The 26,785-nt window shown below is 43.6% G+C and overlaps 1 protein-coding gene across 50 annotated transcripts in view; it reads right to left on the bottom strand.

Annotated features, from left to right (window-relative positions):
• The window catches only part of LOC137304833 (CUGBP Elav-like family member 4), a 580,712-nt gene that overhangs the window by 179,600 nt on the left and 374,327 nt on the right, over positions 1-26,785 (bottom strand). For 27 of the 50 annotated variants that reach the window (XM_067973576.1, XM_067973578.1, XM_067973612.1 and 24 more), the window contains exon 3: positions 5,453-5,501. In XM_067973576.1, the coding sequence (XP_067829677.1) occupies positions 5,453-5,501 (49 nt within the window). Of the gene's footprint in view, positions 1-5,449; positions 5,502-26,785 lie in introns of all 50 variants that reach the window. The other 23 variants (XM_067973601.1, XM_067973620.1, XM_067973603.1 and 20 more) reach the window with 1 other exon arrangement.

The raw sequence follows: 26,785 nt of genomic DNA, 5'->3' as shown, positions 1-26,785 counted from the left end.
CGAAGGGAAGAAAATCTCCCGGGATTCCCGCTCCTGACCGCTATCCATTCCGCTAATTCCTCGCCATCTGATGCACTTCCAGAATTTTTCACCGGAAGAGATATCAGGCCTGTAATAAGATTGTCCAAATATGGGCGGGCATATTACAATGGGAGGCAAATGATGGGATGATGTTGTGCAAGGCATTTCCCATTATTTTCATTCTAGCAACGCTGGACATGATGGATGCTTGGTCCTTTCCGGCGTCCAGTACTTCAATGATCCACGGGGAAAGAGTTAAATTTCAATGGCAGGTTAGCCCACGGCAATCGATTGCAGAGCGGCGTTTTAAAATCTTCAAAATTATTTTAAGTGTTTGTTCAAACTGCTGGCACTGCCGGCCAACTTACAGTGCAGCAAAGGCGCCCCACCCAGCAATGTCCCTCCCACCCACCTGAGGCAGAGAGCCCAGGGGCTCGGTAAAAGGCCCCCACTCCCTGCCCTCAATGGGTAAACGACCCTGACCGTTGGAAAAAAGGGGCTGGGTTCAGAGGTGCAGGCAAGAGGCAGCCAGACGTCCCAGCCCATCGAGAATCCACCACCATTACGGCTTATAGGAAATTCAAGGCTCACTTATCTTCCACATAGAATCATACAGCTCAGAAGGAGGCCATTCAGCCCATTGTTCCTGTGCCAGCTCTTTGAAAGAGCTATCCAATTAGTCCCACTCCCCTGCCCATTCCCCATCGCCCAGCAAATTTTTCCTTTTCAAGTATTTATCCAATTCCCTTTTGAAAGTTATTATTGAATCTTCTTCCACCGCCCTTTCAGGCAGCGCGTTCCAGATCGTAACAACTCACTGCGTTAAATGAACTCTTAACCTTCTCTGCTCTAAGGAGAACAGTCCCAACTTCTAGGAATATAGGAACAGGAGTAGGCCATTCAGCCCCTCGAGCCTGTTCCGCAGTCTATTCTAGTGTGCACCTGGTGGTAAGTACATCAGTCTGGTATAGTGAGTAAACCTCCAATATTGCTTCAAGAAGGAGGCTTAAAATGCAGAGCTGCATCTACAATTCCCTACTCCAGAGTTACCAACGTTCAGCCACGTCGTCACGGCAACCCTTTCCCCATAGCGACGGAGAGAAAACGTGGAAGAAGAATTACTCCGATCCATTCTCGTACATCTCCAATGGTTTGGCTGTAGAGCAGCCTCGGCGGAGACTGACCAATGGGATGATGACTTGGCCTCTATTCTATTTGATTGGGATATCATAAGGAGAAGGGAGAAAGCAATGGGAGGTGAAGGGTCAGCATAGATTAATTTTTAGGGAGTAAACTCAAAGTATTTAGGCAGCAAATAGCTGACAAGTGACTTTGAGAAAGGAACGAGGAGCCTGCTTGAAGTTCACACGCTACTGCTCCTTTGTATATTACACGAGAAACATATGTTGATAATCATGTCTCACTGGGGAGTGTGGCTTCTTCACACTACTGTTTCTATGTGATATATACAGTCTTGCCTTTGTGCCAGAGAGTTATCTAATTTTTTCAGGACTGGGCAGTCCCACAATACCGGCGGGCTATCCTCGAGCAAGGGCAGCACCCGCAGTAAACGTATGCAGGCACAACTAGATAAATGATTACCGAAAGATAATATAAAAGGGCAATGTACACAGCGTAATTAGCAGCTGTGATCAGTACAAGTGTGTGCAAAGCCTCCTCCAGGTATCTGCCATTTTCCTCTGTTCTTAGTTTGACTCCAGTTACCAGATTCGAAAAAGAAATCTCAATCGTTTACAGTACAGGTGTGTGGCAGGCAGGTTCCGTTGGTTAAGTGTTAGACTGGGGGTCCAGAGGGCCCTGAGTTCGAATGTGGCCAGGTTTCACTCAGTCTTTCAGTCCCGAGGTGGATCTTAGCTGTAGAGGGGAGAGCAGGAGACTGCGGGGAGGCTGTGCTCAGTACGTGCAGCGTCCTCACAGTAAATGTCCTAGGACTCTCGCCCATTCCAGCTAAAGAAACAGAGATCAGCACTGCCTTACATTATATCCTTGTGGCGATGAGATATATCTGTCCATTATATGATTACTCCTCCTTCCCCCTTCCCAGTTTTGCTCAACGATTTTCCATTTCCTGAATTCAGAAGGGAGCAGCTCCCCTTTTAAAACATTAAACAAATTACAAATCCAAAATCTAAAGCAAACATTGTTGTATAAAAAAGCCAGCAGACACACACAGTTCATTCATTATCACCAGATCCCGACCCACATTCACTGATATACAGAAGTTAAAATCAACGAGTGGTTTCTAAGATATACAAGCTATGATTTACAAATCCCAATATCAGTGCTTGCTCCATCGTATGGTACAGTATCATTACACGTCAACCCATATGATTTGTATGTGAAGCCTGCTGTCAATCAGCAACTGTCATGACGATGACTTTGGTTAAAGGAAGAAGAAAGCTAAAGGTTATACACAGCAAGAAACACTTATGCTTGTATGTGTTATAAAGGGTAAAGGCAGCCGGGCATGTGTTCGAAGACAGTTTGAGTGAGCTTAATATTTCTGATATTGGCTCACCCCTTTCATAGTAGTAGAAATGTGGAATTCTCTCCCCCAAAAGGTTATGGATGCTGGGGGTCAATTGGAGCTTTCAAGGCTGAGATCGATAGATTTTTGATGGGTCAGGGTATCGAGGGATATGGAGCCAATGCAGCTGAGGTACAGATGATCAAACTGAGTGGTGGAATAGACCTAGGGGCTGAATGGCCTGCTCCTGTTCCTCTATGTCACGTAATACGCTGGAGGGTGTGTGTTAGCCAGCATGTGGTTAAAGTTTTATTTAAAACAACCTAAATTTCGAATTACAAAGCTAAAAGGTTTTGAGGCTGAACCTAGAAGAATGGCATTCCAGCAATGAGACAATGAAGAGGTTCATGGAGTACACAATTAAAAGGGAATGGTCATGGTATAGTTACGTTAGCCAGTTGTATTTTGGTTGTATGTGCAATATCATGAATCACACGATATAGTCTTCATTTTATCAGTGAGAAAAATGATGAACTCTTCTAGTTCGTCTCCCTCCCCAAATAACAAAATAGTCTGCAAACACGTTTCGATGAAGACACTGTCCTTTTAAAATCCCAAAATCAAGTGTAAACATTATTAGAATGTTAAAATTGTTTTCATAGTGAGCCAATAAACTTTCACATTCATTTGTTCATTTCTGATGACTTTTTGAATATGTTTAACATTGATTGCTGATGACGTCATCAAAAGAATTCACTTGGGTACTAATGACAACATCAGGGGAAATAGCTTAGGTGCTGACGACATCATCAGGGGAATTAACATGCATGCTGATTACATCAGGGGTGGTAGCTTGGAGACTGATGACATCTTCGGGAAGTAACAACAACTTCTTGCATTTATATAACATCTTTAACACAGGAAATGTCCCAAGGCACTCAAGGGCCGGAGGGAGAATAAATAAATTAAAATAGATAAAGGAACAGATGCTGAACCATGAAGGGAGGGCTATGGGAGAAGGTGCCTGAAAACTTGGTCCAAACGATGGGTTTTAAGAAGGTTTTAAAGAGTGAAGAGATGGAGGGGTTTAATGACCATGTTTCAGAGAGTGAGGCCAATGTGGCTAAAGACTCCATAACCATTGGTGGGGAGAAAGGAGGGCAGGATGCACAAAAGGTCAAAGTCAGCAGATCGAAAAGCGCAGGAGTGGATTTAAGACTGAAGGAGGTTGTGGAGATTGCGTGCCGTGGAAGGATTTGAGGAAAGAGACTTTAACTTTAATGCATTGGCAGGCAGGAACCAACACTGGTCAGCAAGGACGAGGGCGGGGGATGATCAGGACACGATATAGGGGACTACATTTTGGACAATTTGCAGTTTATGGAGGATGGGTGGCCAGTGAGGAGAACACTGGAGAAGTTGAGTCTTAAGGTGACAGAAGCATGGATAAAGGTTTCACAGTTGTGGTGAGGATAAGGTAGGGGGCAGAAGTGGGCAACACTGTTGAGCTAGAAATAAGTGATCTCGGTGATGGATCAGATGTGGTGTTCAAAACTCAGCTCCAGGTCAAAGAAGATGCCAAGATTTTGCAAGGTCTGGTTCGGCTTGGGTGAGTGGCTAAAGAGGGGAATGGAGTCAGGAGGGCAAGGGTGCGGAGTTTATGGCTTCTGTTTTCCTGATGCTCGGTTGGAATAGATTTCGTCTCGTCCATGGCTGATTGTCAGGCAGGCAGTCCAATAGTGCAGAGATGGATGTGGGATTGAGGGAAGTGGTGAAGAGGTGCAGCTGGGTTCCATCAACATAACATATGGAAGCTGACCCCCATGCCTGCAGAAGTTGTCAATGAGGGGCAGCATGTAGACGTAACTTCAGAGGAAGGTGGACGCTGAAAGCATGATTAGGAGATGTGGCTTAGATGCCAATGACGTCTTGGGAAATAGGTTGGACACTGATGACATCATCGGGGAAGTAAATTGGATGCTGATGACATCATGTGGGAAGTAAGTTGGATGCTGATGACATCATCGGGGGAGGTTGGATGCTGATGACATCATCGGGGAAGTTGGATGCTGATGACATCATTTGGGGATGTTGGATGATGACGACATCATCATGGAAGTAACTTGGTTGCTGATGACATCACTGGGGGGAAGTAACTTGGCTGCTGATGACATCAGCTCAGACGGGTCATTCACCCCAATGCTGTGGTGGAGCTAAATTAACGAGTACAGTTGAAATGTTAAAAAGTAGTCCAACATTCCAGGTAAGTGACCACCAATCGATGGAAACTCAGCTCCTGCCCAGCAGTTTTTTAGGCAAGATATTTAAAGTAAATTCCCGGGCGATCTTTGAACTGGATCTGCTCTAGTCTAAGTCCTTTGGTTTAACCCTGGCCCAACACGTACAGTATCTGCGTCTGGCTTCACAAGTGTCTGAATTACTGTCACTCTTAGGGAGGAGAAGATGTTCGATCGCTTCATCTGACATAGAGCATTACCTGACATCACAGTGCTTACTACACTAGCAAGAAGAGAAAACAAACGCCCATAAGCAGGCAACCTGCGTTTCCAACGAGCCAGGGAAGGGGCTGGGACCAACAGATTAGATTCATCAACCTTGATGCCGACTGCAATTGCTTTAACACTCTGACATTGCCAAAAAAAAAACAGGATTATTTGTAAACAGCACTCCTGGACTGTCAGTAAAGCAACACATTTGTGTATTTGCCAATTGGGAGAAGGGACATTAAGTGGACAAATTAAATTGCACTTGGCATGGAATGCTATTTGTCAGTAAAATCAGGCACATGATTATCGATTAAATTTCTTGGCTAGCTGGCTACACACAACAACACAATGTGGTGATTTGTCAGGCCTAGGCTGCTTTGGCTGATGGAAGGCCTATTTTAAAAGGCACATGTCTAATTTTGGAGTTGATAACTACCTCCTCGGCCTTCGCTGTCTGCAGGCTTCACCTGAATCGGACGGTTCATCTGCAAAAATAATAAAGAAAAGGCGGTTAGGCATTCGGGAGCATTTGTGAGTGAAATACATTAAACAGAGGACCTAAAGCCAACGAGGAATTGTTTCTCCTCCATACTTGACGAAGCAAAGATACACTTTCTTGCCATGCGGTAGGACTTATTTTTTTGCCAGTTTTCTCCGACAATCTTCTCCCCTCTCCTTCCGGAGCTCCACAGGCACTGGCTGCTCTCTGAGACCTTTACGGCCTGAGAGACACGGCAACGGCCATCGTGGCTGCAAGGAACACCACAGCTCAGCCTGAACCGACCTTCACCCACACACACACACACTCTCCCAGTCACCAGGGTGGGCTCTGTTTACTCCTCGTTGACACAGTGGTGCTGAAGCCAGTTGTGTGTTAGGAGCGTCCATCATCCTCCATTTACTGCCCCCACCCACCCCGTCCCACATTGAGTCTGACATTTTCTTTTCGCTCGGTGTCTGTCGTTAAAGCCTCTTTCAGCTCAGCTGCCAACTTTGTGTCACATTAGTGCCAACCTGGGGAGCTTCTCATTCCTATAAACCCACATTCAGTGAAAACTGGACTGAGGTCTGCCCAAACGCCTTGAATAATAGATTACAAACATGCTTTTAAGGAGAATCCATAATTTCAAAAAAGGCAAGAATGTAACGAGATATCCTGTACACTAAAATTCAGAATTTTTTTTGCCGTCAAACAGGAGAACAGTTGGGGAGCGACAAACGGACTCAAAGTTACTGATCTAGAGTGAAGTGAAAAATTTGGGCCTTGCTGTGATGCTCTCCCTGGTAGAATAGTCCAAAAGAAAGACGTGCAAATATATATATCGCCTTTCACGACCTTAATTCTCTATTGATAGGGTTAGATGAAGACGGGTGGAAGGAGGCTCATGTGGAGCATAAACACCAGCATGGACCTGTTGGGCCGAATGGCCTGTTTCTGTGCTGTACATTCTATGTAAGACTTCCCAATAATGTACTTTTGAAGTGTAGTCACTGTTTAATATAGGAAACGTGGCAGCTAATTTGTGCACAGCAAGGTCCCACAAACAAAAATCTGATAATGACCAGATCATCTGTTTTAGTGATGTTGGTTGAGGGATAAATATTGGCCCAGGACACCGGGGAGAACTCCCCTGCTCTTCTTTGAATAGTGGCCGTGGGATCTTTTACATCCACCTGAGAGGGCAGGAAGGGTTTAACATCTCATTCGAAAGGCAGCGCCTCCGGCAATGCAGCACTCCCTCAGTACTGTGGGGTGTGAAGTCACAACCTTCTGACTCAGAGGCAAGACTGCTACCACTGAGCCCCAGCTGACATCTCTAACCGATCCTAACTGCCTAAGCTCAAATGTGCAGAATGACCAGTTGGGTGACGTACTGGAGGTTTGCTGGGTGCCCTTAGAACCATTCCCCAGCCTGAGTCAGGACCTTCAGGACAGAATAGCAGCAATGGAATTCCTTTTCCAGTAACGGTTCCTCTGCCTATTTAAAGGACTTTTTTTCATTATTGAGTTTCCACAATTAAAGCTCCATTTTTCTTTTTGGCAGTTAATTTTTTATAGCAGGATAATAGACACCCCCCCGCCAATTCACACTGCCCAAATGCAATTCCTTAATCTGTCATAAATTCTTTATTTTAAAATTAATCTTCTCCTCTAATGGCCTGTGTTCATCCAACACTCCTCATTCTAAAAAGTAAATAATTCATTCAGAAATTAATCCTGACTGAGATTTACCCACAGAGTAAAATAAGTCCTCACGAGTGGACTGCTCTTCCAAAATGAACTGGTTGGTATAAAGTGACTGCAACAGAGGAGATTCCCGCAGTCTGCTGCATCCAGACATTAATCGGTATAAAAAAAATTATCCTAATAACAAATGATAAATGCAATTTATTTCCTTAAAGTGAACCTGTTTGCTACCAAATGTAATTCATTTGTCAGTAATATTTACGTCATGTCTATGCTGAAATATTGATATACATCTTGACTTCTTGTGATTGAAAAATCCTGGCTTCAATAAAAAGAACTGTGAAAATGTGAAAGGTAATATTCTCAGGTGGAATTTTTTTTTAAACTACATATTAAATGAAAGAAAGAATTTGGATTTCTAAAGCACCTTTCACAACCTCAGGATGTCCCAAAGTGCTTTACAGCCAATGAAGTACTTTTGAAGTGCGGCCACTGTTGTAATGAAGGAAACGTAGCAGCAAATTTGCGCACAGCAAGATCCCACAAACAGCATTGAGATAATGACCAGATAATCTGTCTCTTTAGTGATGTTGCTCAAAGGATAAATATCGGCCAGGACACCGGGGAGAACTCCCCTGCTCTTCTTCGAATAGTGGCCATAGGATCTTTTATGTCCACCTGAGAGGGGCAAACGGGGCCTCGGTTTAACGTCTCATCCAAAAGGTGGCACCTCCAGCAGTGCAGCACTCCCTCAAAATGGAGAACGTGAAGGATTTTTCACCACCATGAAGCTTTAAGGGGTTGATTCCCTTGGCCGTTGCACAGGAACCCCGCTGTACGTCCAGCTCGGGAAAAGGTTGGGACCTGGATTATGCTAGGTTCTGACCTTAGCGGAAAACCCCAGCCCACTTTGTAAGGGGTGGAGGGTCTGACTGCTTCTTGCAAGGCCAACAGTTATCAGAGGGGGTGAGGCTGGGGGATCCCTGAGAATGGGTATCCCTGCTCACTCATAAAGGACTTAGCATAACACTCCCCATTGAGACAAACTCCACCATCCTCCAGAAGAGAGGAAGTGGGCCCCATCGGTGGGAGGGAGGTCTTGGGTCTAAGCTATGTAGGTGGACTGGACCCCCAAGATGGGTACATTTTTTAAAAAAAGGTTACTATTAGTGCTCTTACACAGGGGGCCAGAGGGGGTGATGAAATGGGGTTTCTTGAACTGGCTAGCTCCCCCCTCAGATGGCTACCAGTGACTGACAGTCCAATGCAAAGAAGGTGTCCTCCTCTGACCCTAGAAAGTTCCCTGGAGTCAATGCTGGAGGTCGTAACTATTGGGATTATGTCCAGTGCATTTGTGGGGTCAACATTTCTGAATCACAAGGAAGAAAAGACTTGTATTTATGCAGCACTTTGTCACATCACGCTAAAACATTTCAAAGCCTTGGAGATGATGAATTACTTTGAAGTGCGGTGATTGTTCTTGCAAAGTCAAATGCAGCCATTTTACGCACAGCAAGATTGCCATAAAGAGCAATGAGAGCAGTTAGTTTGTTTTTGGTGGCACTGGTTGAGGGAGGATTGTTGGCCCGGACACCAGGATAACTCTCTGCTCTTTTTCAAATATTGCCATGGGATCTTCAATGCTCGATCTGTAGAGGTAGACAGGGCTTTAACACCTGAGATGACATTATATCTCGCAAAGCTGCTTTTCATTTCTTTGTAAACACACGGGGGTAGATTTTCAAAGCTGCCTGGGCATAGAATTGGTGTTGTGTATTGGCTGCCCGTTATAGAAACTGCCAGGTTTTCTCTCTCGAACTCGAAGGGGCTGAGGTCAATTGTAGCATCCTGACTGCCTCCTTGATTGAGATCAGCGAACTCATGACAGACTGGACATCAAACTGGGGTGCTCCTGGTTTCTATGGCGTAGCTATTTTCTGGATCAACTTGCGGAAGCATTGGGAGGGTTGGGGACAGAGGTGCCTCCTTCCATCAGCATTTTCATCACAAAGTTGCCATGTCACACGCAGCGCATTTACAAAGAACGGAGAAAAAAAAAGTGCATTTTCATGACAATGGTTGTGAATTGCAGCCCCTCAATCCCTCCCCTTCATTACGGTGACAATGATTCCTGTTCTTGGTGAGTGGTCAGATGGACCACCATTGCTCTTAGAGTGCTGTACATTCCTGTGTCCTTATGGGGTCTCTTTAAAATCTAGTCTACTAAGTATTTGCTGACAGCAGCACATTGACTTAAGATATGAACTGGTACTGTTAGCTCACTTTTATTTCTCCCCAAATGCCTTGTGAAATAAAAGAGAGTTGAGAAATGCTCGCCTGGCGCTGCTACTTGACAGACTGGCGGGATACTATAAATGTGAGACTTGATGCGCTATCTGTGCATAACAACAAAAACCAATAAAGGTTCTAAGCCCACAAACATCCCCAGGTACTCGACTTCTCCCATCAATAATCTGAGTTGAAATACAATCCACAGGGGTGTAATCATCCTAATCCTACCTGGGGACATGGTGAAGAATTACTCTGATGGATTCACTTGGCATCGAGGAGCAAAACGCAATTTGCAAAGGGCTATTTGGACCAATTCAATTCAGGACTTTGAAGGAAAACGGATTTTTAAAAAAATACACTTCTTCCGAAATCAGCTTCACCAATGTTTATTTGGCCATAAGTTCTCTGCTCTACGGTCCAAGGTAAACTTACTGCAGAGTTGCAGATAAAGAGTTGGCTCTAACTAAGGCGGAGGCGTCCAAGGCTTTGCCTTTGTGGGCTGGACCATGGAACCTTTGAGGGCCACAAGTAAAGTGTTTCTATTAAGCTGCATTTATCTCAAGTCATTGGTACTAACCAATCTGGAGGATGAGTGGGTCATGGTAGGAGGTCCAACCTTCTGTCCTTGAATGCCGAATTGTTCTAAGACCATGGGAGCCATGTGTAAAGATCGTAACCATGTTTCCATATATTTCCAGCAATCTCAAGTTGTTGGTAGTATCCGACCTGCATGTTCTGATTCAGGATTTATTCACCAATGAGGCAACAGCACTAAGAATGGCCCTTCCCAAATCTCCCGGCACACAAGATTCAAACAAGTCAGCAAATAAGAATTGTAATCACAAATAGGATTTAGTTATTGGGTTTTGAAGTCAGATTTCCAGGATTTGGAGAGGCAGCACATGGCTACAGGTTGAACACCATTTCATCAAGGGACTGAAATCAAACTGTGCACAATTAGCAATGAACGGGTTAACACCTCTGTATGAAATTGCACTGTGGTTTAAAAGGTGTTAACCCATTCATTTTAAACAGGTTACTATTTCCCCTAAATTGGCAGACAGAAGGATTTCATATAGATGTGTTAATCCACCTGTTACTAATATCACACTCTCTGATTTCAACCCATATGTTAATGGTGTTTTAAAAAATATTGGTGTAAAAATCTGAACATACTGGCAATACACAGTAGGCGTGTCAAGCTGGATGCTGGAATGTTTTGGCAACCAAACATTTGAGAAAAGGAAACGTTTTGGGGTAAATAGTCTGTGGAGCAGCAGTTGAGAAAGTATATTTGGTACATTTGGCAATGGGACAAGAGGTGCTGGGTTGAAGCCCAAGTGAGAACTCCAAACAAATCATGACTAAAAAACAATTAACCCCATGCGTGTATGTGGGCAGGCTTCCTATTTAGGCAAAGGGTTTTCACCCTTTCTCTGCATGGGACCCTTTTAATCACAATCCTGGAGAACCCCCTCCATCCATTGACGCAGCTCCAAGAAACCCTAACCTAGCTTTTGAACAACATTGCTACCTACCCAAAGGAAAACAGTGCTATCATTGAATTGTTTATTAGCACATAGCAACAAAAGTAACATGCTCGTAATTCAACAAAAACAGAGAAATGGAGAATTCTCAGAAGACCGTGCTTAAGACATGTCTAATGATCTCACCAACCTCAGCACTGCTAGGGTCCACAAACCTATGTATTAGGATATAGGAGTAAAGGGCATTTGCTAACAAGGAATACTCCAGTTTAAGGCTAATAATTGGCTTGAACTCAAGTATTCATCTGAAAATTATAAGATATTAGAAAACATCCAATTCAAGAACATTTTTAGAAGCTCACCTCAACTTGCTCGCCCACCTGACTGGTGAGGTGGGTCTTTGCCATTTTACCGAAGTTAGGCACGGAAACCTGACCTGCCTTCAACCAAGAAACATCCCCTACCCGTACACTACTCAAAGTATTCATCCTGGGGAACCAATGGCAGGTGAAAAAAATGTAATTTTCCATGGTCAGTCTTGGATTTATGGCCTTGATTAGGAAGTCGAGGACTTCGCAATTACATGTGTGACACAATCATGCATTTTGATGTGAATAACATCACTGCATCGAGTGTTGGCCAAACAAATGCTCTTTAAGTATAATTTTGCAGTTTCCCTGCCAGCCTCCTTTTGATCCAGTGTCTCTATGGAGATTTGACGAGAGTCAAATGCATTAAAATTCCTGCTCTGGCTCTGCTTCTCGAGTTAGATGCTGTTCGTGGCTCATTAGCATTTACTACTGAAAAATCCGCAACAGATGCTAGACATTCTGGGCATCTAACCGTCATAACAACATCTTCATAACATGGCAAACGTATGAAGACGGTGTTCCATCACATCATTGCATTGTACTATTCTCGCCCTGACATCTCTTGTTAAACCAGAGCACACAGAACAACAGTCCCAAGCTAGCAGGGAGCGTTCAAAGAGATGCAGAATGGCCTTGACAACTTTTAGCATTGTGATTGTCAGTGATACGTCCCTCATTTCCACAGACCCCCACATTGCATCGAGTGAATAGTTTGCTTCCCACTTGCCTGCTGAATCACGGCATAATGACAAACAAGCTGTGGCATCTTTGCCTGTTGTATAATGGCTTTATCGCAGAGTTGCAAAAGCTTTATCGGTGCAAATATTGTAGCATCTTGCGTGCCTGTGCGGATTGACTGTAGTTGGGATGGATTTCAAAAGGCTTGAGTAATGTATTGTTTGTCCTGTCAGCTATGAGTTCAACACATGTTGATTTATGTTTGACAAGGGTGTTTGAACACAATTGGCTGGCTGACTGATTTCTGATGCAATGCAACATGGTACAAGATAACTATCATGTTGGGATTGACGTGCATTGCATTGGAGCTCCAAAATACTATGCTGCAGCGTGATATGCCTACAGTTCATACCAGAGATACTCCACATGTTGTCAGCCGTGGCTCAGAGGGTAGCACTCTCGCCTCTGAGTCAGAAGATTGTGGGTTAATAAAAAAAAATGATCTGGTCATTATCACATTGCTGTTTGCGGGACCCTGCTGTGGGCAAATTGGCTGCTGCGTGTCTTACATTATAACAGTGACTACACTTCAAAAAGTACTACATTGGCTGTAAAGCGGTTTGGGACATCCTGAGGTTGTGAAAGGCGCTATATAAATGCAAGTCTTTCTTCTTTTGTGTTCATTATTGATCTGTCCTATGCGGCTGGTGGGAGATGTTAAGCTAACACCATGGCTTTCCCTGTCCCCCATTCGCCCTCCCCCACAAAAGGGGAGTCACATTGAGTCATTCATGCACTTCTTCCGGTGACGGTGATAGCATGACACTGGCCGAGGTCTGGGAGTAAGGTAGGTAACTTTTCTCTCAGTTAGGGAGTGTGTGTAGAGAGGGAGGGGGAGGAGGAAAAGGATAGAACAAAAATCGAGTGAGAGACAGAGAAAGAAAATGATAATGAGTGGAGCAAGAAAATAATAAATAAATGCAAGAAACATGACATAAATTCAGGTAAAGATGTCAATATTGGTCACTACCCACACAGACCGGAAAAATCCGAGGTTGAATTCTGGTCAATGCTGTGTTAGTTGGCCTCAATAGGTGGGAGTAGGAGCAGAACAAGTAACTTTAGTGTCTCTGGGTTAGGAAATGGGGAAAGAATCAACCAGGGTTCCCCTTCCTGATTGATACCCAGTGACTCCAGCATGAAAGTGGATCTCTGAGGGTGGGATCAGGATCAGGTTCAGGTTCAGGATTGGGATCAGGAGCAGGATCAGGATCAGGTTCAGGATTGGGATCAGGATCCAGACCAGGTTCAGGATTGGGATCAGGATCAGGATCCGGATCAGGTTCAGAATTGGGATCAGGATCAGGTTCAAGATTGGGATCAGGATCAGGTTCAGGATCAGGTTCAGGATTGGGATCAGGATCAGGTTCAGGATTGGGATCAGGATCAGGATCGGGATCGGGTTTAGGATTGGGATCAGGTTCAGGATTGGGATCAGGATCCGGATCAGGTTCAGGATTGGGATCAGGCTCGGCTGTGGTGTCCTCATGATTGGAAAATACACCCTACGCTCAGCATGCGGAGAACATGTTAAGGAAGCTCACTTGTGCGAGGTCCTGGAAGGTGGTTGGGCCTCTTGGCCTCTGACCAATCTTTTTTTACTGGGGGGAGATGGGGGGGAAAGAGGGGAATTTGTTTTTTATAAATAATTGATTTGATTAATTTTTTCATTGTGTAGAACACAATCTCTCTTTCATTTCATTCCATTTAGAAAGCATCAGCATGACATGTGTGTCCTGTAATGGAATGCACACTCTGCAGGCACAGAGATTTATGAGTACAAACTTATCTCTCGGAGTTTAACAGTTCTATTTCCAATTCCGCAATGAACAGCGAGAGTTTTTTTTCTCATCTTAGCAGTAAAATTCAGCCCTGCTTCAATCTCAAAATTCCAGAGATGGCATTTGAGACAGAATCAAACTTTAGACTGGGAGCAATATCGAATCCGGGTTATTTTTCAGAAAGATCATTGTAGTTTTCAACTCTTTCTCTGAGAATCAAGATTTGGCAGTGGATTGAGTCTGTAGAAGTGAGAATTCAATTTTCTTTGGCATTCATCAAGCCTTCAACTGAATCTTGATCCCAGTCCACCTGTTGATTACTGAACAGGACTAGAATACTGGATTTTGCTTTCTACATCTTCATCCAGGTGGTGAGTGTTCACTGGATTCTTGGCCATGGGCCATCATTCTTGAGCCCAAGCTTGACTTGGCGTGCCTCAAGATCATTGATGTCCACCTGACCCACCAGAGATGTCCTCCATTTAACGTCTCCTCCAAAGGACATACCTCTGACAATGCAGCGTTCCCTCGGTGCTGCATTGAAGTGCCAGCCTAGGTAATGTGATCAACGCAGCACTGAAGCTTGAAACCACATGCGTCTGACTCTGACGTGGGAGTGCTACCAGATTGAGCCAACTTGATGCTGACACTAACAGGGGGAACAATCTGGATAGCAATGTGGAAGTGGGGAGCAGCTAGCAAGATGATAGAAGGCACAGTCAAAGTCTTGAGAAGGCTTTTGAATGAAGGGAGAAAGGTGGCAAGACAAAGAGGTTTAGCAAGAGAATTCCAGAATGCTGTGCATGGAAGCTGAAGGCTCTGGCATCAACAGTGGAACAGAAAGAGAGGGGTCTGCTGTTGACCAGGATCAGAAAGGTGGTAAGTTTTTGCTGGGACATTGGACTGGATTATAAGGATGTTGCTTCAAAGGTTTATTGGATCCAACTGGGGAGGAGTTGTGGGGGGGAGGTGGCAGGGAGAGAGATTTCCTGTGATTGCTTTGCGTTAGCAATATCATGAATAAGGCAGGAATGTTCTTCTGGTGGCTATTTAAATATGTCCTTTCAGAACACCTACAATTTCACGAGACATAGGAAATCCTCCCGCTATGTCTACATGTAGCGAAAAGAGAACATCTTCTCAAATGTCCAACTATTCATTGGACAATTAACATTGCAATTGGATGTTACAGAAAGGATCTAAGGTGTTTAAGTTAGACAACTTGTCAATACGATAAAAACAAAGGTTGGGACAGTATTGATGTTCTGCCACTTGATGTGATGTGGTATCAGTGGCACATTCAGTAAATAAAAAAGTCACGTTATATTTACAAAGAATGCTGAGGTGATATAACGGCAGAATATACTCTCTGCTTTGAGCCCATGAATACAATATCCTGCAAGAGAGACATGAATCAAATCGGACACATGAATCCAGCCTAGCCCTCTAGTTTTGGAAGAATAGTTCTGAGAGTGGATTATATAGTTTCACCAACTAATGTAAGAAAAGTTAAAAGAAAGAAGACTAAAAGTTTGCATTTATATAGTGCTTTATCATGTTCTCAGGGGGTCTCGAAGAGCTTCACATCCAATCAATCACTTTTTGACGTGCAGCCCCTGTTATATAGGCGAATATGGCTGCCAATTTATGTACAGCAAGGTCCCACAAACAGCAAATGAGACAAATGACCAATTAATTTGTTTTGGTGGTGTTGGTTGAGGGAGGTAATGTTTTCAGGGCACTGGGAGAAGTTCCTGCTTTTTGTAAGTGCAATACGATCTTTCACGTCCACCTGAACAGACAAACAAGGCTTCACCTTCACACCTCATCTGAAAGATGTCATCTTCGACAGTGCACCTGTCCAGTACTGGAGTGTCGTCCAAGATCATATGCTTCGGTCCTGGAGTTGGGCTTGAACCTGTTACCTTTGTAAGAACATGGCAGCAACTGAGCCAAAGATGAGAAAAGCCGATTTGGCCGATTAAAGCTTGGCCCTCTGGCATCCGAATCCTTCAAGCCTAGCATCCAACTGCATTTTAAATGACTCTAATGTCCTTTGCTTCGACTATTGCTTGGCACATCATTCCAAAAACATTTAGTATCCTCTTCGTTAAAAATTTTTCTTAATGTTGCTTTTAAATTGTACTTTCCACTAATTCAAATGTACGTTCTCTGGTCCAAATAGCCTAACTATCTAAGAGTCAAGAAATCTCGTTGACCCTAGAAATTTCCAGAGAATTAGACACAGCATCTTTTTTTTATTGACTTCTACATAGAATCATAGAATGATACAGCACTGAAGGAGGCCGTTCGGCCTATCGCGCCTATGCTAGCTGTTTGAAAGAGCCCATCCAATTAGTCCCACTCCCCTGCCCTTTCCCCGTAGCCCTGCAAACTTTTCCCCTTCAAGTATTTATTCAATTGCCTTTTGAAAATTATTATTGAAACTGCTTCCACCGCCCTTTGTTCCAGATCGCAACAACTTGCTGTGTAGAAATAATTTCATATTAAAATATGTAGATGCACATTAAAAAACTGGAGAGGTAAAATCACCCAATGTCCCAGATGGAGTTAAAAAGAGTGGACGAAATGACACCAGGTTACGATGTTTCCTAATCGATTTCCTCGCGACTATTCCTGGAATCGTAGAATTTTACAGCATGGAGGGAGGCCATTTGGCCCTTAGCACCTCACTGGAATGCTGAACGAGCTGTCTATTCAGTCCCATTCTAGGGTTCGAGGTAAGGGAATAGATTGGAAAACAAAGTATGTTGATGGCATGTCCTTTCCCCATGCCCAATTTTTTTTTCTTTTTCAAGTATTCATCCACTTTCCTTAATGTTTCTCCCTGGGTATGCTCCAGTGAAACGACAAGCTCTTTTAACACATTTACAATGTCACCAGAAATTGCCGAGGGAACCATCACAAACTTATCCACAACATCATGACAGATAGCAACCAGAGCAACTCTCACCCTCCAGATAAACACTAAACTTTGTAGAATTTTCCTTTTCTCTTCACTCCCTGAAATGCCCTTATCCACCTGTCGACAATTAATTTTTGTTAACTTGCTTTTAAGGGGATAATCTCCGAAAGCTTGTGATTTTAAAATAAATTTGTTGGACTATAACCTGGTGTTGTAAGATTCCTCACATTTGCTTTTAAGGGGGCAGGAAAGAAAATCAATGGAGCGGTTTCACCTTTGACCCTGGGTCGGGCAGTTTATTAACTTAAGCTGAGAATCATCAGATTTATATCTTGTTGAGGTCAGGGTTTAGGAATTGTGACCCAGGATGTTGATATTGCTGTTGATGCCTCAAAGGAATGAAGCTACGTTCTCAATTTTTAGTCTAATTTAGCAAAACACAAGAACAGGCTGCTCAGTAAATCAATAAATAGCTACTTTGTGTCACTAAATTTGATGTAGTAAAGGATGGCTTGTGTGATTATAGGGCGTGTGTGCTTGTATTTTGTCTCACGATTCAGGCTGCTGCTTGCTCAGGTGGCTTAGCTTTTACCGAAGGAGTGAAATTGCTCTTTGCTGTTTGTAGCAAGTGGGATTATCCATTCACGTGAAATTAATCTTTTCACTACTTTTAACAAAGTCTTTTGAATAGAATCATAGAATCATAAAATGATACAACATGGAAGGAGGCTATTCGGCCCATCGTGCCTGTGCCGGCTCTTTGAAAGAGCTATCCAATTAGTCCCATTCCCCTGCTCTTTCCCCATAACCCTGTAATTTTTTTCCCCTTCAAGTATTTATCCAATTTCTTTTTGAAAGTTATTATTGAATCTGCTTCCACCGTCCTGTCAGGCAGCGCATTCCAGATAACAACAACTCGCTGCGCTAAAAAAAAAATTCTCCTCATCTCGACAAATAAACGGAAACCAGTGGAATTTAATATCTCAGCTTCTACTGAAACTCTCATTCATACCTTTCCCAACTCCAGACTCAATTATTCCAATGCCTTCCAATCCTCCATCCTCTATGAGCTTCTGCTCATCCAAAAGCTCATCTTCTCCCTCACCCATCGCTCCCGTTTTAGAGTTTCCTCAGCTTCTCCCCTCCCTCTTTTCAATCCGAGTGACATCCCACATAATGGGCCTTACCTCAGTTCCTCAATAATAACAATAAAAAAAAGCACTTGACCCAAGCAAGGACCTCGGAATGGAGTTATACTGCAGCTTGTATGAACTCAAGCAGGTGCGAGGCGGTTTCCTGAAGGGAGTCGTGCAACTCACTGCTTTAATGCGCTTGGTGGTCTCTTGCTAATGTTGCACCCAAAACTGCTTCTCATTGACATAAAAGTGACAGTATAACTGCAGCTTTAGATAAATTAAACCACATCCATAGTGGGAGTTTCTGGTCATGTTGGACACTTCAGATCCAAAAAGCAAAATGTTCCAATTCCTCATTACAATTTAGAAGTTTAAATCACCTTTATTTAAAAATATAGTTTCCTGTTAAGTGTGTTCAGTTGTTTAGATTGAATTTCTGAATGAATCATTAAATGGGCTCTGGTATAAAGATTCGCAAAGTTGGCTGTTCCTTTCGGATCTGGATCTTCACCGAGTTCAAATAACATTTCTTGGCACCTAGTTGAGCATTCATCAGGATTCAAATGTATTGCCAAAAAAAAAACTGATATCAGAATGTAAAGATTGGGATTTGGTTCTGGAGTTAGGGGTTATACACCTCTTCCTGTCAGCCAAATGACTCTCTACAGTTGAAGGTTACTGCACTCAGAGTTTCCAATAGGATTCATTAAATAAGTACCATCGGGGGAACTGAGTGGAATACCATGCTGTCTTTCATATCTGGGACTTGGTTTCAAATCCAGCTCAGGTTGAAGGAATGCAAGCTTGCTTTTACACAGGAACAGGAGTAGGCCATTCAGCCCCTCGAGCCTGTTCCGCCATTCAGTTAGATCATAGCTGATCTGTATCTTAACTCCATCTTCCCGTCTTGGTTCCATAACCCTTAATACCCTCGCCTAACAAAAATCTATCAATCGCAGTTTTAAAATTGTCAATTGACCCCCAGTCTCAGCAGATTTTTTGGGGAAACAATTCTAGATTTTCACGACCCTTTGTGTGAAGAAATGCTTCTTGACTTCACCCCTGAACGGCCTAGCTCTAATTTTAATTATGCCCCTCTTGTTCTGGACTTCACCACCAGAGGAAATAGTTTCTCTCTGTCAACCTTATCAACAGCTCTTTGTAATATATCTAGTCCTAGATAATAATTTGATTTTGGGCAGTGGGTGCAGTCCAAATCTACATAAAATTTGTCATTAAGTTGCCAATCTCACTGAGGCAATAGCTGGCATTGGAAGTGGAAACACTCATACTTCTTCGATGGAATGTTCATCTGAGGCTGGGATTAAGGTCCATTTTGGGGCAAAGTAGAGGGAGTTGGGTACATGCTTAGCAACTGCTGTTGATGATATCAGTGGGTGAATGCTTAATATGTTTGTACGATGTTCCTTTGAAAGATGGAACTTGCATTTATGTCCCAAGATGCTTTAAAGCCAATGGATTTATTTTCAAAATCTGGTCAACTTTGCAATGTTGGCAAACTTGCACACAGCAAGATCCCATAAATAGCAAATTTTGATAGTGCTGTTTGAGGGATGAATGTTGGCTTGGATACCAGAAGAGCTCCCTGCTTTCTCTGAACAGTGCCGTTGGATCTTTTACATCCACTCAAACAGGCAGATGTAATGTCTCATCCAAATGTCAGCACGTCTGACAACATAGCCACTCCCTCAATGCTGACGGCAGCTTCAGTCCCTGAATGGAGCTTAGAATCTACAACCTACGGACTCAAAGGCAAGAGTGCTAGCAGCTGAGCCAAGCTGACACCTAACAATCAAAGGAAGCTCACATTAAGGTGTCACCGATTTTTATTATTAAAATATGTTGCACGACACAGTTTTTAAGTCATTTTGATTACCTTGAAATGCCGTTATTTCAGAGAAGCACCTTGCCACTCTAAGGTAGAAGTCAAGGAGTCTAAGTCCTTGCTTACGCCGAGATCCAGTGTTATAATCAGATTTCAGCATTCAAGTCCACTCCGCCTGGTGTTGCTCTGTCCTGGTTATACTGTCAACCTTCAATGGGGCAGCCTCACAGACGGTTTGTTTTGCTAATGCACGTTGAGGTGTGTTTGGCCCACAAGAGGCGGACAATTGTTTTTTTTGGTAGCAGTGCGGAAGTTCGAATGAAACCATTTGCGGAATCGACAGTGGGTTGTGCCTGCAGGAGTCGGCACAGAAGGATGAGCTGACAGCTATGGAGTGAGGAATCTGTTCTCCTGTGGTGGGGAGAGGGGGGAGTGGGGGGAAGGGGAGAACGGAACAGGGCCTGACTTGCTGAGCTTCTCCATGCATTTTCTGCTTTTATTTCAGATTTCCAGCATCCGCAGTATTTTGCTTTTGATTTAGGGTCACAGAGTTTCCTCACTTGTGACAACGCAGCCAAATTGCATGTGGTGACGGTTCTCCCACAGTGCTGTTAGTTCGGGAGTCCCAGGATTTTGACCCAGCGACGATGAAGGAACGGCGATATATTTCCAAGTCGGGATGGTGTGTGACTTGGAGGGGAACGTGCAGGTGGTGTTGTTCCCATGCAACTGCTGCCCTTGTCCTTCTAGGTGGTGGAGGTCGCGGGTTTGGGAGGTGCTGTCCTTACTGTTTTACGCTGGCAACACGTCCAAATTACAAGCGTCGTGAAAAGCACAGCCAAGGCGGGTGCGGTTTAAACTGGCACTGGCTCGATGAGGGTGATTTATAATGACAAATGGAGGTCGGGTTTGGGCTAATTGGTTCTCAGGATAAACGTACAGGTCAGCTACAGTTAACCAATGACAACCAGCTCGTTTTAAAATTTAAATCCTGAACACGGAGGAGCAATCATTCCCTTTTGCCAGGTTCGCCATCTGGATTTTTGTTAATTGTCCTAACTTTCAATTTGTCTCTGTAAATGAGGGATAAGTAGATACATTTAAAGGCGATGTCGCGAGAAGCCATGCTGGTAAACACAGCTGGATGAGATTGTCAATCTACAACATCAGCCAGGCAGAGTTGGGAAAGTTATTAAAACAAGATAAGTTACATTCATAGATGCATTTAAGGGGAAGCTTGATAAATACATGGGGGAGAAAGGAATAGAAGGATATGCTGATAGGATGAGATGAAGTAGGGCAGGGCGAGGATTGTATGGAGCTTAAACACCAGAATAGACCAGTTGGGCCGAATGGCCTGTTTCTGTGCTGCAAATTCTGTGTAATTCCAGGCAAGTTAAGCAACATTAAATCTGAGTTTTGAAATACAGAGTTCGAACTGAAGTAGGTACGGTTTGTAGTGACCCTTTCTGGCCAACAGCAGCAGAGCAGATTTGTTCCCGGAATCAAGTCAAAAGCAATGACATGGCCCCTTTAATTGCCGAGCACTACAGTTGATAATAAAGCAACGTGATCACTCATTCTCACCACAGTGACGCTCAGCATTCCCCATTTCTGGGTCACCCTCGCTGTGAAGGCCAAGACAATTAATTAAAGAAAGATGAAAAGGTGTCCCAGCCCCCTTCCCCCCCCAGGTACCGAATAATCCCAGCAACTCGCCACAGGGGCAGCGGGAAGGGCTCCATAATATTGACGTGTCTCTGCACGTACAAGTAATATCACCTCCTACTGTCACTCCCCATCGGCTGGTGCAGCTTTAATGAGTCTAAGCAGCAGAACCGGTTAGACTCTCGGGCACCTTGGCATCCGGCAGTCAGCGGCAGGCTCCGCGGGGTGGCGAGAGACTCTGGCTGAGCGCCAGCTCCTGACTCAAGAGTGCTCGTTTGTCATTACAAGTGGGAAAACCATTTGGAATTTACTTAGGCCTCGACTATCTATTGATGCACTGCTGCTGTCACCTTTGTCTAAACTAGCCTTTCTTCCTTAACAAAGATAACACTTCATTTATTCATCTAAAGTCATGCCTCCGGTGAAAAATTACTGTTTTATTACTCACACTAAAAAAATAACTTGCATTTATATAGTGCCTATCATGACCTCAGGATGTCCCAAAGTACTTTACAGCCAATGAAGTATTTTTGAAGCGTAGTCACTGGAGAGTCTAGAACTAGGGGGCATAGTCTCAGGATAAAGGGTCAGCCCATTTAGGACTGAGATGAGGAGAAATTTCTTCACTCACAGGGTTGTGAATCTTTGGAATTCTCTACCCCGGAGGGCTGTGGATGCTCAGTCGTTGAGTATATTCAAGGCTGAGATCGTTAGATTTTTGGACACGAGGGAATCAAGGGATATGGGGATCGGGCAGGAAAGTGGAGTTGAGGTCAAAGATCAGCCATGATCTTATTGAATTTAGAGAAGGCTTGAGGAGCCTTATGGCCTACTCCTGCTCCAATTTCTTATGTTCTTATATAATGTAGGCAGCCAATCTGTGCACAGCAAGCTCCCACAAACAGCAATGCAATAAAGACCAGATAATCTGTTTTAGTGATGTTGGTTGAGGGGTAAATATTGGCCCCAGGACACCGGGGAGAACTTCAAAATAGTATCATGGGATCTTTTACTACCACCTGAGAGGGCAGACGGGGCCTCGGTTTAAGATCTCATCTGAAAGACAGCACCTCTGACAGTGCAGCACTCAAGTGGAGTGTCACCCTCAAGTCTCTGGAGTGGGTCTTAAACCCACAACCTTCAGGTTCAGAGGTCAAAGTGCTACCGACCGAACCATGGTTGACAGCTATATATGCTGGCAGCATGTTTTTTTAAATATATATATGTATCATATACACAAATATTTTTGCTTTGGCTTTGGCCTCTACTATAACTGATGAGAGTCTTTTACACTTCCGCTAACTGCATTGTAAAGTTGCCAGCCCTCAATTTGAAATACATCAAAATTCTCTCTACAAAAAAATATATGATTCCCTCTCAAAGAAAAAATTTTCATGCCTGGATTTGACTGCACTAAATCACATATATTCATATATCTGTGAGCAATGCCATCGAGGATCGATTCCAATTAAAGGTGTCTTGACATCTTATAAAGTGTCGTTCAAGATACTTTATGTGCAGGTTACACCTTGTGGTGATGCAGTTCAGTCAAATCAACTTCTACACTTGTTCAATCAAATGGATCAGTTATACTGTGGCTATGGGTCTCCGATCGGCATTTATAGAGTGTGATGTACAGCCACTGAACCTGAGTTCCATTCTTGGTTCCCATTTGACTCTCACTGGGTGCATTTTCAGTGCTGAAAAGATGGACAGCTCCCTGCATTCAAATTGAAGTTGAAAAGGTAGCTTGCCTGGAGGTGGTCGAACATGTTTGTTAACGATGGCTGGCCTGTACATTCAACCTGAGGGCCAATTAGCCAAAACCTGATCTCCATTTATCATTTGCCATTGTAAATCAACTGATCTCCCCTCACTGAACCTGTGCCAGATTAAACCACGCCTCACCTCATGACTCTTGAAATTTGAATGCATTGCCAGTGTAAACTGTGAGGAAAGTTGTGTACTGTGTATTGAATTGTAACAATGGGATCATAGTGTGTACAATCTGCATTGTATTGGTTTGAATGGCATTGCTTGGAATTGTGTCCTTTTACATTGAGCTGTTTGTATCTTTAAATTTTATGAAATGAAGTAAATTTTGAAATATTAAAAAAAAGTGAAACTTGTGAGCCCGTTCTTTGACTGCACCTCACAAACACGTGACCTTCACCCCTAGAAGGACCATCCCGACTTGGACATATATCGGCCATTCTTTCATCACCGTTGGGTCATAATCCTCCCTAACAGCACTGTGGGAGAACCTTCACCACACGGACTGCAGCGGCTCAAGAAGGCGGCTCACCACCACCTTCTCAAGGGCAATTAGGGATGGGCAATTAATGCTGGCTTTGCCAGCGACACCCACATCCCCAGAATGAATTTTTAAAAAACACCTCTGGGTTATAATAGTCAGGAGTTTGATCGCCAATCTGACTCCCGAGTACTGCCAACATTTGCATTGAGACACATCCAAAAGCGATTGGCATAATGATCTCAAAATGGCCTTACACACACTTACAACGCCTCAGCAACACAAGATAAAACATAAATAAGGAAAGTCATTCGGCCCATCTTCGCTCACCCATCCTAAACTAAACTCTACAGTAGCCCCTATCCCACCATCTCTTAATTGGTTCCAAGATTTTTGCCCCGACGACTTCCTGATATCAGTCAGAAAGTGGTTCTTCAAGTGAATAAATCACCTCAATCGATCAGACACTTCCACACAGAAGCTCAAAGAACATGTTGCCAATAAAAACTATCTTACTAACAAAAATCTTATTAAAAAGAATCACAGAATCATAGAATGATACAGCACAGAGCGAGGCCATTCGGCCTGCCGTGCCTGTGCCGGCTCTTTGAAAGAGCTATCCAATTAGTCCCACTCCCCTGCCCTTTCCCCGTAGCCCTGCACACTTTTCCCCTTCAAGTATTTATCCAATTCCCTTCGGAAAGTTCCCATTGAATCTGCTTCCACCGCCCTCTCAGGCAGTGCGTTCCAGATCATAACTCGCTGCATTAAAAAAAATGCTCTCATCTCACCTCTGGTTCTTTTGCCAATTACCTTAATTGAAAATGTACAAATATATCCCATGCTTAAATGAGTTCATTTTCTCTCACTCTGAATCCAAAAACAAACTTAGTTTAGGGACAGGTAGGAACAAGATAAGAAATTCAAATCTGTTTTTGTGGTTCTGATTTTAGATTCTGAGCGAAATATTTTTGAGATTGCCCATCGGTTGAACCACTAGACATGATCACTAGAGGGAGACACACTGGCACAGCTGCACTGTAACCCCCATTCAGAAATTCAGAGTGAAACAACAGGAGCAGATCTCAGGAAAACACTAATGTTACTTAACCCCCTGAGCACTGCCAGCAGCAACCTTCGTCTTAGTACATCTGCTCACACAGGCCCAGAACCTCATCGCTTCTGGGGCCTTATCCTTTCCTAATTTCAATGCAGCCTGTCAAAAAATGTACAGAAACTCACTCTGATGACGCAAGTCATTAAAGACCCAGCACCTAAGTGGCCTTCAAAGCAGTATTTGAAATCGGTTTTCAATTAATCGGCTTCAATAAAAATAAACAGAACACGTGACGTGAATAAAACGGGCAACGCAGATAAAAAGTAACAGGGAAAACAAATAACAGGTAGCAGGCACAGGCAAAATAGGGAAGGAAAAGCAGACAAAATAGAAGCAATAATTTTAAGGTTGTGGGTTCAAGCCCCACTGCAGTGCCTCGAGCACAAAATCTAGGCTGGCACTCCCAGTGCAGCACTGAGGGAATGCTGCACTGTCAGAGGTGCCGTCTTTCCGTTTAAAAGTTCAACCGAGGCCCCGTCTGCCCTCTCAGGAGGATGTTAAAAGATCCCACGGTGCTATTTCGAAGAAGTGCAGGGGAGCTTTCCCCCGATATCCTGGCCAATGTTTATCCCTCAACCAACATCGCTAAACAAAAAACATATTATCTGGTCATTACCACATTGCTGTTTGTGGGAGCTTGCTGTGAGCAAATTGGCTGCCACGTCTCCCTACATTTCAACAATGGCTGCATTTCAAAAGTACTTCATTGGCTGCAAAGCGCTTTGGGATGTCCTGAGGTTGTGAAAGGCGCTATATAAATGCAAGTCTTTCTTTTTTTCTTTTTTGTAATAGTTTTGCCAGCAACATAAACAAGTGGGGTGCACACAATATGATCAGAAAAAATTGAAATATGTTCTTATGCTATAAAGCCCCCCCTCTACACACTCCAAAAAAAATCCAACAGTCGAACTTGGTGTAAGTAAAATAAAAGTTATACTTCAGGTTGGCACAGGATAAGGATTCCTCACATAGTCTGTTGTGGCTGCTGGGTTTTGTAGGTTGAGATCGGAGCCTTTTCAGACTGCTCAGACACTCGAGGGATTTGTTTTCAAATCACAAGAAGGAGAAGAGTCCCTCAACTAAACCACAGGTTTTGCCCATTCTTAAACTAATTAGCCTTCCATTCTCCTTTGCATCCTGCTTGTTGGTTTTCCAGGAGAGGCAGGATTGGAATCTGTATTTTCTGCTGTTGTATAAACAACATTAGCTTCTGTTAAAAACCAGCTGCATGCTCCCAGCCCAGAGCTCATGTATAAATGCTTTCTGTTAAGTGCAGGTTACAAACCATAAATGTAGCCAACTATATAAACAAACCAGTAAAACAGTGTAAAAAGTCGGTTAGTCAGGTGGTGAAGGATGGAATACTAGGGCCTAGTCTTCAGTTGCTCCCAAGCCTTTATTCTCAGAGATCCCCATTACACACCTCCGAGATAAGCTCCATTCGATAAATGGATACAAGTCCCCAACTGATACCCACCACCTGAATACAATTAACACTAATTGATATAAACCGCATGGATATAATTAACAAACAGTGCATCTCAGTTCAAACAAGGCCCATCACCAAATCCACAGGTTAATCCATTCGTGGAGGTGAACGCAATTTATTTTCTCAGTTGGTCTTGTGTAGGGGTCCCAAAACTCTGTGGTCTAGGGTAGATCTGTGGCCATGGAATTGTGGTGGCCTAGGGACCTTGGTTATATGCAACTAAACTCAACTGAAATGCTAGGCGTAGCAGTCTGATGGAGAGTTGACATTTATTTTCCATTGGGAGACCTAGGTGAAGGGTTAAGGTCGACAGCGTAGGGTAGCGCCAAGGTTAAATGGATTAGGACAGAAGATGAGATGAATCAGGGTGTAGCGATTAGTTTTTAATGCGTGAAGATTGTAAGAGGAAGGAAATGTTAAGGTAGGTAATGAGCTCCACAGTTTTGAGGTCCTTGGAAAGAGTGAATCATTGGAGA

Source organism: Heptranchias perlo, chromosome 38, assembly GCF_035084215.1.
Source record: "Heptranchias perlo isolate sHepPer1 chromosome 38, sHepPer1.hap1, whole genome shotgun sequence".
In the NCBI taxonomy this organism is placed as follows: Eukaryota; Metazoa; Chordata; class Chondrichthyes; order Hexanchiformes; family Hexanchidae; genus Heptranchias; species Heptranchias perlo.
Note: the sequence above shows the minus strand (reverse complement) of the source record. Positions and strands in the feature narration are given on the sequence as shown.